This window comes from Rhinopithecus bieti, unplaced genomic scaffold (assembly GCF_001698545.2).
Source record: "Rhinopithecus bieti isolate Rb0 unplaced genomic scaffold, ASM169854v2 scaffold_14454, whole genome shotgun sequence".
In the NCBI taxonomy this organism is placed as follows: Eukaryota; Metazoa; Chordata; class Mammalia; order Primates; family Cercopithecidae; genus Rhinopithecus; species Rhinopithecus bieti.
Window position 1 is genome coordinate 1,851,533 of NW_016808228.1, and position 14,999 is coordinate 1,866,531.

The 14,999-nt window shown below is 42.8% G+C and overlaps 1 protein-coding gene across 4 annotated transcripts in view; it reads right to left on the reverse strand.

Annotated features, from left to right (window-relative positions):
- The window catches only part of LEO1 (LEO1 component of Paf1/RNA polymerase II complex), a 50,145-nt gene that overhangs the window by 19,548 nt on the left and 15,598 nt on the right, over nucleotides 1-14,999 (reverse strand). For all 4 annotated transcript variants that reach the window (XR_001888017.1, XM_017886146.1, XM_017886148.1 and 1 more), the window contains exons 4-11: nucleotides 13,214-13,308; nucleotides 12,470-12,615; nucleotides 11,318-11,402; nucleotides 7,231-7,325; nucleotides 5,907-6,041; nucleotides 4,949-5,084; nucleotides 3,892-4,078; nucleotides 1,095-1,192 (exon numbers count right to left, since the gene is read on the reverse strand). Coding sequence is in view for 3 of the 4 variants with exons in the window: in XM_017886146.1 (XP_017741635.1) it covers nucleotides 1,095-1,192; nucleotides 3,892-4,078; nucleotides 4,949-5,084; nucleotides 5,907-6,041; nucleotides 7,231-7,325; nucleotides 11,318-11,402; nucleotides 12,470-12,615; nucleotides 13,214-13,308 (977 nt within the window). In the remaining variant the exon portion in view is untranslated. The remainder of the gene's footprint in view (nucleotides 1-1,094; nucleotides 1,193-3,891; nucleotides 4,079-4,948; nucleotides 5,085-5,906; nucleotides 6,042-7,230; nucleotides 7,326-11,317; nucleotides 11,403-12,469; nucleotides 12,616-13,213; nucleotides 13,309-14,999) is intronic.

A 14,999-nucleotide genomic window follows, 5' to 3' on the forward strand; every position in this document is an offset into this window, starting at 1 on the left:
GGAGTGCAATGGCACGATCTCAGCTCACTGCAACCTCTGTCTCCCGGGTTCAGGAGATTCTCCTGCCTCAGTCTCCTGAGGCTGTGAGTAGCTGGGATTACAGGCATGTGCCACCATGTCCTGCTAATTTGTATTTTTAGTGGAGACAAGGTTTCTCCATGTTGGTCAGGCTAGTCTCGAACTCCCAACCTCAGGTGATCCGCCTGCCTCGGCCTCCCAAAGTGCTGGGATTACAGCCGTGAACCACCGTGCCTGGCCAAATACTATTTCATCTAAATAAAAAGAAAATATGTTTTCCCAACATAAGAATGAATTCTTTTTTTTTTTTTTTGAGACAGGGTCTCATTCTGTTGCCCAAGCTGGAGTGCAATGGTGCAGTCATGTCTCACTGCAGCCTCAACAATCCTCCCACCCCAACAACCCTCCCACCTCAACAGTCCTCCCACCCCAACAGTCCTCCCACCTCAAGACTCTGGTAGCTGAGACTACAGGCACACACCACTACCCCAGCTAATTTTGTACTTTTTTGGAGAGATGGGGTCTCCCTATGTTGCCCAGTCTAGTCTCAAACTCCTAAGCTCAAGCTATCTGCCTGCCTAGGCCTCCCAAAATACTGGGATTACAGGCATAAGCCAGCACCTCTAAACAAGAATGAATTATTTTCCTAATAAAAAAAAATACTGAGAATTTTTACAAAAAGGACATACACCCTCTGGTCTACCACACTGAATGATCCATCACTTTCTCTTGGATGAGCCTTGGTATGTCAGGGACCTGCACCTTTTCTTCCAGGCCTTTCCATCTATCCAGAGTGACCTACCAGAGATAGGACAGTTTGCCCAGCAAGTTTCTGATCACTCTTCAACACCCAGCAAGAAGTCTCATCCTCCATGCAGCCTTCTAAGACCTCTCTAAATACTGGTATCAGACCCTCCTCTGGAGCACTCTGTCTTGTTACTGCATTTATCTCGCTGGATTTCAGTGAAGTGTGTAGACAACTAATTTGTGCCTGCCTGATCTGTAAGCTCTTCATTCAAAGCAGTTGGCTCCTGAGTACAGGATAAACCCCTAGAATTGAATAAATTTGGTCTTACCTCATCACTGGTAAGTTTCTTTGCTTTGAGTAATCTTTGAGCCTTATCTTCTTCTGATCCCTCATCACTGTCTGATGAATAGATTCTGGCTCGTTCCTCTGAAAGCAAAAGTATAGATTGTGAGTGACCTTTCTTTTTTTTTTTTCCTGAGACAGCGTCTTGCTTTGAGGCCCAGGCTGGAAAGAAGTGGCACAATCATGGCTCAATGCAGCCTTGACCTCCTGGGCTCAGGTGATCCTTCTGCCTCAGCCTCCCAAGTAGGTGGGACCACAGGTGTGCACTACCTACCCATGCCCAGCTAATATTTTTTTCCTTTTAGTGGAGATGAGGTCTTGCCATGTTGTACAGACTGGTCTTGAACTCTTAGAATCAAGCAATCCTCCTTCTTCAGCCTCCTAAAGTGCTGGGATTATAGGCATGAGCCACTGTGCCCAGCTGTGTGTGACTTTCAAAGACAGTGACCTATTCATTCTTAAATGTTTTCTTCTCATAAATATCTTTAGTTCCCTCTGTATATTTCCTCCCAGGGGAACCAAATAATTTTAAAGTTTTTGATTTAAAGATAAATATAAATTTTAGATATGTTGAAATGAAGCAGACTTACCCTCTCAAAATACAAAAACCTGACCACTTTTAAAGATCAAAAAGGCTTGTGTGCAAGGTGTCTAAAGAGGCAGATACCCTACTCTTCCAAAGTCAACTATTAAAGCCTGAGACATTCTTCCACCGGTAACAGTTAATTCCAAAATGAGCTTTGAAGGTAAAGCAAGAAAGTGTTTTCCTGGTAAGAAAGTGTTTCCTGTAAAGACCGTTTGTTGCCAGGCAGACCTTTCAAAGAGAGATGCAGAGGGGCACCCATCTGCTCCACCGCCCAAGCCCAGGTGAACCTCTGGGTAGAATAAGAGCTGAGGACTTTAGACCAAGCCCCTCTCCTCAAAACCCAAAGCCTTGCCTTTGTCCCCACTCCTTGTCTATCTGATTACTGTATGGATCTGAGCACTACTAGACTCATGTGCTAGATTTTTAATCTCTGGTGACCTGAATGTTACATACCTCTCTCCCTTAAAGCATCCTTGGATTTTAAAATTTTATTTAATTTTGTGTGGTTTATTTCCACACAATTCAATCTTTTTCTATAGGAAATCAGCATTGACAAGAAAGGGTCTCTGTACTGTGGCCCCCAAATAAATAATAGGTAGGTAATAATTTGGTCACCAGACCAAATGCAGTCACTACAAGAAAAGGAGAAATGAGTTTCATGGGAGAGTCAGAGAAAAATAAATTTGGGTGTTTTGAAAATTTACTTGTTATATGCCAGGCTCTGGGCTAAGTACTTTAAATGTATTATATCATGTAATCCTCAAAATAACCTTATGTTCTAACTACCATTATTAATAGGTTGTTTTTGTCATGATGAGGCAACAGAAGTTAAGGGAGACTATGTAACTCTTCAGAAGTTATACAACTAAAAAGTGGCAGGACTGAGATGAGAGTGGGCAGGGTCAGGAGGCCAGCCAGGTCTTCTTAGTTCGCTTTTTAGCACGTCTTCTTGCTACTGGCTTGGGGGAACCCCTGGGTAAGAACCAGGTGGGACAGATGTCTCAGAAATCAGATGACCTTGGTTTAAGAACTGACCACCTAGCAACTGCGTGCCTTTGGGCAAGTTATTCAGCCTCTCAAAGTCTCAGTTTCTGCAATAAGAACAAGGAAATAAGAGCAACTAGATCATAATGTTGTTATGAGGATCAAAGAGGATGCATGTCAAGTGTTGAGCATCTGCCTAAAATTCAGTATGTGTGGAAAAAACGGTAACCATCAGAAATCACTGATACTTGCGAAAGGAGGAAATATACAAAAGAGAAATGTAGAAGAAGAATGAAAGAAAATATCACATAATTTCAGAATACTTTAATTTCTTGATTCCCAATTAGGTAATAAAAAAAAGTTGACAGATGGCTCAAGCCTGTAATCCCAGCACTTTGGGAGGCCGAGACGGGCGGATCACGAGGTCAGGAGATAGAGACCATCCTGGGTAACCCAGTGAAACCCCATCTCTACTAAAAAATACAAAAAACTAGCCGGGCGAGGTGGCGGGCGCCTGTAGTCCCAGCTGCTCGGGAGGCTGAGGCAGGAGAATGGCGTGAACCCGGGAGGCGGAGCTTGCAGTGAGCTGAGATCCAGCCACTGTACTCCAGCCTGGGTGACAGAGTGAGACTCCGTCTCAAAAAAAAAAAAAAAAAAAAAAAAAAAAAAAGTTGACAGAAGTTCCGATATAATTGACAGATTCTCAAGTCAGAAAGCAGAAGCTCAAGGGATAAAACCCAAAGTGGGAACACCAGCAGTTTCTACCTTTCATGCTCACCTGAATGAACTAAGATCACTCATGACAACCGGTTCTTTAAAAATGTCCTGGCCAGGCACAGTGGCTCACGCCTGTAATCCCAGCACTTTGGGAGGCCAACGCGGGCAGATCATTTGAGGTCAGGAGTTTGAGACCAGCCTGGCCAATGGTGAAACCCCGTCTCTACTGAAAATACAAAAATTAGCCGGGTGTGGTGGTGCACACCTGTAATCCCAGCTACTCGGGAGGCTGAGGCAGGAGAATCACTTGAACCCGGAAGGCAGAGGATGTAGTGAGCTGAGATCACGCCACTGCACTACAGCCTGAATGACAGAGCGAGACTCTGTCTCAAAAAAAAAAAAAAGGTCCATTGACTTGGTAGTCAGATTACATCCAATGCCAGGATGAAGTCCAGAATCCCGAAATGATGAAATGTAATTTCCACACATGACTCACCTCGAATGCCCCCTTTATATCGGTTTTTAATGGCAGCCAAGCTGATGGACTCCTCGCCTTCCTCCTCCTCATCATATCGATCAGGTTCCAGGTAACTGGCGCTCAGCCCCCGCTGGTGCTGTTTCTCTCTCATTCGGCGCTGCTGAGATTCCCTACGTATGGAAGCCCTCAAACGTTCTTCTTCTTTCTGTAAAGAAGCAAATAACCTCTTTAACCTAAAAAGGAGCTACTTTCGTGCCCACTTGAACCCACTTTTATCACAACTAGCATGTAATGTCTGGTCAAGATAACAGCTGTCCCGTGTGTGTTCCCCATCACACCTCTGTGGCTCCACATGGACCCTCTGGTTTGGTTTGCAGGAGCGAAGGCAACACAAGGGTAAAGCAGCAGAAGGGAGCCCTGACACTAACTGGCCCAACTGGCATTGGCACAGGTGTGTCCTTGGGAGCCGTGCTGGTGTCCTGTGCTGCCACTTAACCCAGAGAGAAACTACCCGCCTGAGAAACCCCATCCATGCCCAGCAGACACCTAAACTGACTCCCTGGAGCAGCAGTTAACAATTAAACTTGTGCCTAATTAACAGTTGGGTCACATTTGAAAATATACCAGGTAGAATGTTACAAACTGACCTTAAAAACTCATAAGCTCGTCTTATTCTTTACCAGAGTCTCCTTTAGGCACTCTCATTCAAACTCCTGGTCTAGTCTCTATTTTATACTACTCTCTAGTATCTCCACTGACTTCTGACATGGATTCTAACCCACACATAGAAGACTTAATGATCTTTGAACTTATACATGAAAATTCAGATATTTCAATCACTGGTTTGTTGCTGAACTCTCAGGGCCTGGTGAAGAGAGAACTTGAGCCCTGTGTCTGTTTTACTATCATCGCCGCATCACGCATTGTTTGGCGAATGCTGAGGAAATGAAGCCAGCTCCCTATTCATGTCGGTTGGAAGAGGAAAAGGTGGGCCAATAAGAGATGAAGAACAAGCATTTTGGGAAATACTTTCCTAATTAACAAAGAATCCCAGGATAAGGCTTAGCAAACATACCTTAATCATTTCTGTGCGTTGGCATTCAGGATCACGACCAGCCATTGGCAAGATTCTAATCTTCTGTGTCTTTGAACACCTATCTGCAAGCGACAGAGTCATCTTTCTATGTGTGGCACTGTCCGTAGAGTGAGGTCTGCCAGGAAATAAATGAAGAGCGTCTGACTGTTTACCAAATATATTTGTGAGCCAGTGATACCCACGTCACAGAAGAGCCCAGTGACCATTTCCTAGTCACCTGAAAAAACAGGCAGGGACACTCGACTGCATATACCAGGTGGAAGATTGTGAGTTTTCTTCATTCTATGGCTCACTGAGACATTCTTATTCCACAAATGAAAAACAGAAGGTTGGAGTAAAAAAGACTGTATGGCACAATCACCTTCTAGCAATAAATGGATAAGCTCAAGCAACATTAATTAGATACTACAGGTTGGTGCAAAAGTAATTATGGCTTTTGCCATTACTTTCAATTAGTATTAATATATTAATATTGTTAATATAACTATCCTATTTTATAGATTTAGGAAACTGAGGCAAAAAGAGATTGAGAAAGTGGCACAAGGTCACACAAGTGGAAACGGAATTCAAATATGAGCCTAACTGATTCCAAAGCCTGTATGTTTACCTTTACAATTTCAAAAAGCTAAATCATAACCAACATTATTGTGCCCCCTCTAAAGATAAGCATTACCCAAGGCAGTTATAATAGTCACTGGAATTAAATACATTGACATTCTCTTGTAAGTCTGGTTAGCATGACCTGGTTCCCTAAGAAATAGCAACTTTCAGTGTATTTGACAAAATAACTTTTGAACCATCAGAACTATGCACAAGATCTTGGTTCTTGCTGAATCATACCGTGGGGTTACATCAATCAGGTGGCAGGCATTACAGAAACATCTATGTTTCACTGCTTTTACCATAAAAAATAATACATAATAATAATAACAGTTACCTGAAGGTGAGTTTCGTTTTAAAGACTGCTTGTCCCTGTAGACCAGTACCTTGTCTTATAAAAAGATGATTGTGGTCGCCCTGCAGTGGGGCTTTGTACACATCAAACACTTCATTGCCTAAATGCAGGGACATGCTGGAAAGAAGAAACATTTCATATACTAAAGTCGTAAAGCTTTCACTCTACCATCTTACTTCACTTAAAGGTGATTCAGGCTGGGCACGGTGGCCCAAACATGTAATCCCAGCACTTTGGGAGACTGAGGCGGGTGTGATCACAAGGTCAAGAGTTTGAGACCAGGCTGGCCAACATAGTGAAACCCCATCTCTACTAAAAATACAAAAATCAGCTGGGCGTAGTGGCACACACTTGTAGTCTCAGCTCTCAGGAGGCTGAGGCAGGAGAACTACTTGAACCCAGGAAGTAGAGTTGCAGTAAGCCAAGATCGTGCCACTGCACTCCAGCCTGGGCAATAAGACAAGACTCCATCTCAAGGGAAAACAAAACAAAACAAAACAGGTGATTCAACTGCTGCTCTCTCTCTTTAAATAGAATTCAGAAGGAAAGAAAATAAGTCATAATGAGAAAAACTGACTACAAAGACAAAAAAATTTTACAAAAATTTTTCTAAAATGTCAATTTGTGGCCAGGCACGGTGGTTGATGCCTTTAATCCCAGCACTTTGGGAGGTGGAGGATCACTTGAGCCCAGGAGTTCAAGACCAGCCTAAGCAACTTATGGAGAACTGTGTCTACGAAGTGGTTTTTTGTGCGTGTGTGTGTGAGACGGCATCTTGCTCTACTGCCCAGGCTGGAATGCAGTGGTGCGATCTCAGCTCACTGCAACCTCCGCCTCCTGGGTTCAAGGAATTCTCTGCCTCAGCCTCCTGAGAGTACCTGGGATTACAGGCATCTGCCACCAACCCAGCTAATTTTTAGTAGAGACGGGGTTTCACCATCTTGATCAGGCTGGTCTTGAACTCCTGACCTCGTGATCCACCCGCCTTGGCCTCCCAAAGTGCTGGGATTACAGGCGTGAGCCACCGTGCGCAGGCTTTTTTTTTTTTTTTTTTTTTCCATAATCCCTGCAGGGTGGTACACACCAGGTAGTCCCAGCTACTTGGGAGGTGGAAGGATCACTTAGGACTAGGAGTTTGAGGCTCTACTGAGCTATTATCATGTCACTGCACTCCAACATGGGCAACAGAGTGAGATCCCATTTCTAAAACTAATAATAATAAATTTAAAAATAAAAAGTATTTCAAAACTTGATCCCTCTGACCCATTCTGGGTATGTCAATACCCTTCCGGCATTTTGTGCTCACCTTCCATCTGACCACTTGACTATCCGAGCATTGCTTTCTTTAATTTCATTTCCTTCTTCATCCCGGCGTATCCTCCATCTTATAGTATTTTCTACCTGTTTCACAACACAAGTACTTAGAAAATTACAGTTTAAATGATTCTATGCATCTTTTTTTTCCTCAAGAGGCACATAATCACAGATAAGCATACAGAGGTGACAGATGTATGTGTGGCGGGAAAATGAACAACACTGAAACCCTCTTAATCACCTAGAGATGTTGGATAAATTAAAACTGGGCAAAAATACGCTTAAGTGAATTTCTGAACTCCCAGTATCAGAATCACAGAAAGCTTAGAGCATTTGAGCAGATGGCAGATACTAAATGTACAGTAACCCCGAGATACATTAAGACACAGTAAGAATTACAAGGGACAGGCGATAAAACTTGAGTCCATGTGAGGCAGAAATTTTGAACTGAAACCCCTATATAAAGCAGGTTCTCTCACAGAGCTAAAACTCTAGAAAATGAGACCAAAACTCTGCCGATTGGCACAAAGAGAAAAACTTCCCATATATGAGCAAGGATAAATAAGTGCCCTGTGAAAATTAAAACCCCAGATTTCATTAGTTTTAGAGCCTATCTTACCTGCATGGTGGAGAAACACCAGACAGAGCTGGTAAATGAAAACCACTGTTACTGAAATTAAAGTCAGTGGGACCTCCAGGAAAACACAACATGCTAAACGCATGCAGTTTATCACTGCTGCCTCCTGGAAACCCACTAAAATGACAATGAAGAGTAAAAACAGGACAGACAAGATAGAAAGAATGAGAATGAAGCTGGCAACAGACAGAGAGATGCCAACAGTGTGAAAACTGCCAATGCCAAGACCATGCTTCCCTCTGCCTGTTCCCCCAGTGTCAATCCTAAACACAGCTGCTCCCAGTCCCAAGGAGATCGTCTGCATCTCCACTCCCTTAGTTGCAAATGTCTGTGCAACTGGGTCCTAATGATCCCCCCTTCCGGTTTTTCTTCTTTCCCTGTTTATTCCTCACAAATAGCTATAAAGTATGCTGACTGAATAACTCCGTAATATTCATGAATTAAATATGACGTCATACCTGAAATTTGTTTCAGAATAGTCTGGGGAAGCTGGGGTGGGGAATATGGAGATGACAAAAGATTGTTAACTTGACGACTGTTGAAGTGGGTCACGGGCACATGAGAGAGTTCATTATACTGTTCTTAATATATTGGCGTATGTTTGAAATTTTCCTTAGTAAGGAATGTAAACAAAACAATCTGTCACTATTCCTGTCTTCGCTCTCATACAATAGGTTGGCCACATATGAATACACAAATACGCCAGGCGGGGGGCTCACACCTGTAATCCCAACACTTTGGGAGGCCGAGGCAGGCAGCTCACCTGAAGTCAGGAGTTTAAGACCTGCCTGGCCAACATGGTGAAACCCCATCTCTGCTAAAATACACAAAAATTACCCGGGTGTGGTGGCACGTGCCTGTAATTCCAGCTACTCGGGAGGCTGTGGCTGGAGAATCGCTTGAACCCAGGGGGCGGAGGTTGCAGTGAGCCAAGATTGCACCACGGCACTCCAGCCTGGGCAACGACAGAGCAAGACTCCATCTCAAAACAAAACAAAACAAAAAAACGAATAGGCCATTATTAATCGAGAAGCCATTCTAAAAAAATGCTTCCTATTACATAAAGTGATTCAAATAGTAATTATTCTATAATAGGACACATTGCTAGGTCCTAATCTATCGGGATGAAGGACACATAATAGTATTTCTGAAGACAGGGGAACCTCAAAGAGGTACATAAGCTGTATCTGGTTCCATGGTTCCTTGTTCTTAAATAATTAACTACAACATGCTTTAAGACTGGTCAGCCTAGTCTTAAACATCACTCAAGAAAATAAGGGTCCAGGGTTATTTTCTGTCATACACCAAGGTTTTAAGACAATAGTTTATGTTAAACATCAACATTTTATAGTCTGATGCACTGAAATTTTAGGGTGAAATACATATTTATAAATTTTTTTTTTTTGGGAGACAGGGTCTTGCTGTGCCACACAGGCTGGAGTGCAATGGCACAATCACAGCTCACTGCAGCCTCAAACTCCTGGGCTCAAGCAATCCTCCCACCTCAGCCTCCTGGAGTAGCTGTGACTACAGGCACGCACCATCTCTGCCGGCTAATTTTTTAAATTTTTAATAGAAACAAGGTCTTTCTCTGTTGCTCAGGCTGGTCTCAAACTCCTGGGCCAGTCTTCTCACCTCGGCCTCCCAAGGTACTGGGATTACAGGTATGAGGCACCATGTCCAACCTTATTTACGAAGTTTGATACCCATACTAGCATCTGGTATCACATGGTCTAAAAATATAATAGATATATTGATACAAGCCTAAATCAATACATCCACATGTCTCAAGGAAATAATATAAATGGATGGGCTAATAAACAGAGATGAGTAGATGGGTGATGGAGGGAGGACAGGAAAAACAAAAAAACAGTGTAAGCACTATATCTGTTGACTGTGTGATCTTGAACAAATTATTGGCATCTGTTTATCTCAATTTTCTTATTTGATTTGCATTTCTATTAAGAGGAGTAGTGAAGTCTACTGAAAAGTTTTTGGATAGAAACCATCTTATACCAAGGTTGTTTAGGTAGTTGTTAATCCACCACATTGAAGAGATGGTACTATTAAAAATATAAAAATTCAGCGCCTAAAAAATGCCAGACTATCCCTTTCTAACAATTTAATACTATTTAAGGTACCAAGGCCAGGTGTGGTGGCTCACACCTGTAATCCCAGCACTTTGGGAGGCCGAGGTGGGTGGATCACCTGAGGTCAGGAGTTCAATACCAACCTGGCCAACATCGTGAAACCCCATCTCTACTAAAAATACAAAAATTAGCTGGGCATGGTGGTGCGCACCTGTAATCTCAGCTACTTGGGAGGCTGAGGCAGGAGAATCACTTGAACCCAGGAGGCAGAGGTTGCAGTGAGCCAAGATTGTGCCATTGCACTCTAGCCTGGGCGACAGAGCGAGACTCCATCTCAAAAAATATATATATATACCCACTGGAAAATAAGAAATTTACGGGAAATCCTTCAGATTTAAGAACTGAAAATGCGTAATTCCGGTTTCAGTATCATGCATTCAGCCACCTCTTGTTCCCTTGTACAACTCAATTCTAAAATGTCTACTTGGCCAAGTGCAGTAGCGATCACACCTGTAATCCCAACAATTTGGGAGGTCAAGGCGGGAGGATCACTTGAGCTCAGAAGTTCAAGATAAACCTGGGCAACACAGCTAAGACCTCATCTCTACGGGAAAAAAAAAACAAAAGCTGGGCATGGTGGCATGTTTTCTGTAGTCCCAGCTACTCAGGAGGCTGAGATGGGAAGATCACTTGAACCCAGGACACTGAGGCTGCCAAGGGCTGTGTTTGTACCGCTGTAATCCAGCCTGAATGACAGAGCAAGACCGTATCTCAAAATAAAAAGATGAAACTTCTACTCAACCTACAGCCTCCTTACTTAAAAGATTAGAGGCCCTCCTTGGATAGTGTGACCAGATGGTATGAGGTATCAAAGGGAAGCATTAATGGGAATTTAGTACAATAAAATTTTCTCCTAATAGTCAACAAAAGCAATCAAAAGAACACAGCCATATAGTGAAGTGTTAGGTGAAAAAATCACTTTCTTTTTTTTTTTTTTGAGACGGAGTCTCGCTATCTCCCAGGCTGGAATGCAGTGGCTGGATTTCAGCTCACTGGAAGCTCCGCCTCCCAGGTTCACACCATTCTCCTGCCTCAGCCTCCCGAGTAGCACAGGCACCCGCCACCACGCCCGGCTAATCTTTTGGATTTTTAGTAGAGACGGGGTTTCACCGTGTTAGCCAGGATGGTCTCAATCTCCTGACCTTGTAATCCGCCCACCTCGGCCTTCCAAAGTGCTGGGATTACAAGCTTGAGCCACCGTGCCCGGCCTAAAAAAATCACTTTCAAAAGCTCAAGTTTCAAGTTAGTTCTCCAGGTTTTACTTTATAAAAGGAAAAAGCATGAAATGGTACCTTTAATTTTAACCTGGTTCTACCTTCTTCATCCAGCATTTCTTCATCTTCAAATTCATCTTCATAATACTGAGGATCAAAAGGTCTACAAATTGTTTTCCAAATAAACTATTAATCATATTTTATAAAGAATATTACTGTTATGTAATAACATCTCTATTAATAAACACCATTATATCAAAAAATCATAATATAATTTAAAAAATCATAATGATCAATATCTTCATGCTTAACTTCAAGGAAGTAGTAATTTTACTTTTTTCTTTTTTTGGAGATGAGTTTTGCTCTTGTTGCCCAGGCTGGAGTGCAATGGCAAGATCTCGGCTCACTGCAACCTCCACCTCCCGGGTTCAAGCGATTCTCCTGCCTCAGCCTCCCGAGTAGCTGGGATTACAGGAATGTGCCACCATGCCTGGCTAATTTTGTACTTTTAGTAGAGACAGGGTGTTTCTCCATGTTGGTCAGGCTGGTCTCAAACTCCCGACCTCAGGTGATCCACCCACCTTGGCCTCCCAAAGTGCTGGGATTACAGGCGTGAATCACCATGCCCAGCCAATAATTTTACTTCTTAAAACTTGTTGTTAATACATATTGTTTGAAATAAAGTACAAGCAAGGGTAAATATTCAAAATATCCTTTTTTCTTCTTCTTATGTAATTCTGCCAAAGAATAGGCAACATATGCTCTAGTTTTCCACATCATCGTGCCTGTGGGAAAAAAAATTTTAAAAGCACAAGAGTTTGAATAAACTTAGTAAATAATACCCATCAAACACTGTCTAATTGTCCAAAATCATCACCTTTTCTAGACTAACATTAGTTGCTACAATGGACACTGCCATTTCTCTAGCAAATTTCATCACTTTCAATTTCAGCCTTTTCAAGGTTGTACTACTTAAAAAAATATCTTGAAGACCTGTGGTGTCTGTTAATTCATAAGAAAGTATCAAACTGCTCAAAACAGTTATAGCATTAAAAGCCTCCCCTACCAATACATATTTTTTCTATCTCAGGATGTGCTTGACTAATTTTTTCAGAGATACATGATCAATTTTCCATTTTTGTGATTTGTAAACTCAATGCGAAATAAGAAAATAAACATTCTATGTATTTCTATTCAACATCCTGAAAAAATTTTAATTGATTTCCTTACCTGGGCTCTACACTGAGAAAGTTGGGCAATTTAACAAAATATAAGTCGTTTCCTAAATCAGTGTTTACTTTGGGTATTTCTACTTCTATTCTGGTCTCAGGAATTGGCTCCTCTTCCTGTTGATCCTGAGGCAATCCATTTTCATCCTAGTGAAAGAATCAGAAGTTTGGAGCTTGATGGGACCTTAGAAATGGCTTCCTTCAACCTCCACACTTTAATTACTCTGGGGTGCAAGAAACATAATTAGATATCACTTTAGGACTAAAGAAGCCACCAGTCCCCATCCGAACCCACCCACACACAAAATGGGAAACAAGATCAATTTGGATACCTCAGTTCAAGAAACTATCTCCTTTATGATAAATCTATCTTCCAAATACTCATCAACAAAAGTGTGAAATTAACACTTTAATATGAAGTCACTCTATCAATTAAAACCAGAGAAGATTATCAACACAGCAGACACTTCTTGGCATGAGCAAGAAAAACATTCAAGTCAATGGTTCTCAAATCAGAAGTCCTCACAGTTCAGTCCCCTAAGGCATGACGCCAACCTCACGTTTGGCAATTATTTCCATTCCCCTTATAACCAAGAGTTCCCTACATAATGAAGAAAGTCATCTGTTCATTTTATTTTTGTACTAGAATTCAGTTATCAACTTCCTTTCTTAGAATAAAGGAGACTCTTCACCTTTGAAACTTTATACTTGGCCTTGAATAAGTTAATGTTAGTAATTGACTTACAACAGGCTGTCCTGGAGTAGGTGGTTTGTCTTCTCCATCACTCCCTGAAGAGATATCATCTGCACCTCCAAATAGATCCATGGTTCCACCATTATCTTCAATGCAGAAGGAAAAAGGCATTAGTGTTACTACTGTAACTAAGGTTCTTCACAGCTCATCATTTCAGCACATTCCCAAGGTTTCTGGACCAGCATCAGAAAACCACCCAAAACATAATGCTGAGCCTGGCTCTCAAAAGACCCAACCAGACAGTGTGGGGAGAGGGAAGGGGGCAAATCTAGTGAAAGGCAAGCTGCACAGGAGGCACTTATTTCTCCTTTCATTTTCACCATCCTTGTTCTCCCACCTTCCTTTATTCCCCAGGAGCCCAAATGTTTCCTACAGTCTAGATGCTCAAAGTTGGGGCTGAAGCACTCCACAGACACCTATTTTCCATACGTCTATCCCAGATTCAAAATTACAGTCCAGGCACAGTGGTTCACACCTGTAATCCTAGCACTTTGGGAGGCCAAGGCAGGTGGATCACTTGAGGTCAGGAGTTTGAGACTAGCCTGACCAACACGGTGAAACCCCGTCTCTACTAAAAATACAAAAATTAGCTGGGCTTGGTGATGGGTGCCTGTAATCCCAGCTACTTGGGAGGCTGAAGCAGGAAAAAGGAAGCTGCCACACCTGGCTGGTAGAACTACTTTCATCCTTCCAACTTATAATACCAGGTGGTGGTGGTGGTAGTGGTGGTGGTAGGTGGTGGTGTTGCTGTTGTCTTGAGACAGAGTCTCACTCTTGTTGCTCAGGCTGGAGTATAGTGGTGTGACCTCGGCTCACTGCAACCTCCGCCTCTCAAGTACAAGCGATTCTCGTGCCTCAGCCTCCCGAGTAGCTGGGACTACAGATGCATACCACCTCGCCCCGCTAATGTTCTGTACTTTTAGTACAGACAGGGTTTCACCATCTTGGCCAGGCTGGTCTTGAACTCCTGGCCTCAAGTGATCCACCCACCTTGGCCTCCCAAAGTGCTGGGATTATAGGCGTGAGCCACCGCACCTGGCCAACACTGGGTTTTTATGAGCTCTTCATCTAACTCACAGCTCAAAGAATCAGTTTCTTCATCTGTTAAGAACTTAGGAACAAAACACTGAGACTGTCATTATTCAAACTTAAGAATGGACATTGTAACCTCCACCCCAATAAGAAGGCCAGCCCCCTAATAATGAATTCACTCTAACTATAAACGGACTGGGCGCAGTGATTCACACCTGTAATCCCAGCACTTTGGGAGGCTGAGGTGGGCGGAACACTTGAGATCAGGAGTTCGAGACCAACCTGGCCAACATAGTGAAACCCCATCTCTACTAAAAATACAAAAAATTTAGCCAGGCATGGTGGTACATTCCTGTAATTCCAGCTACTCAGGAGGCTGAGGGAGAAGAATTGCTTGAACCCAGGAGGCAGCAGTTACAATAAGCTGAGCTTGTGCCACTGCACTCCAGCTTGGGTGACAGAGCGAGACCCTGTCTTGGAAAAAAAAAAAAAACAACAAAACTACAAAGAAGCAGGTTCTTATTCAACTAATTAAGCATGAGCAGCTTCTCATAGCTATATAACTTCTCTGAGTACACTGAGTGTATCCACACTCTTTTCTGTGGGTCTTGCGATCTGGGATAAACACACTCAGGGTTAGAAATGCACTACAGTGGCCGGGCGCGGTGGCTCAAGCCTGTAATCCCAGCACTTTGGGAGGCCGAGACGGGCGGATCACGAGGTCAGGAGATCGAGACCATCCTGG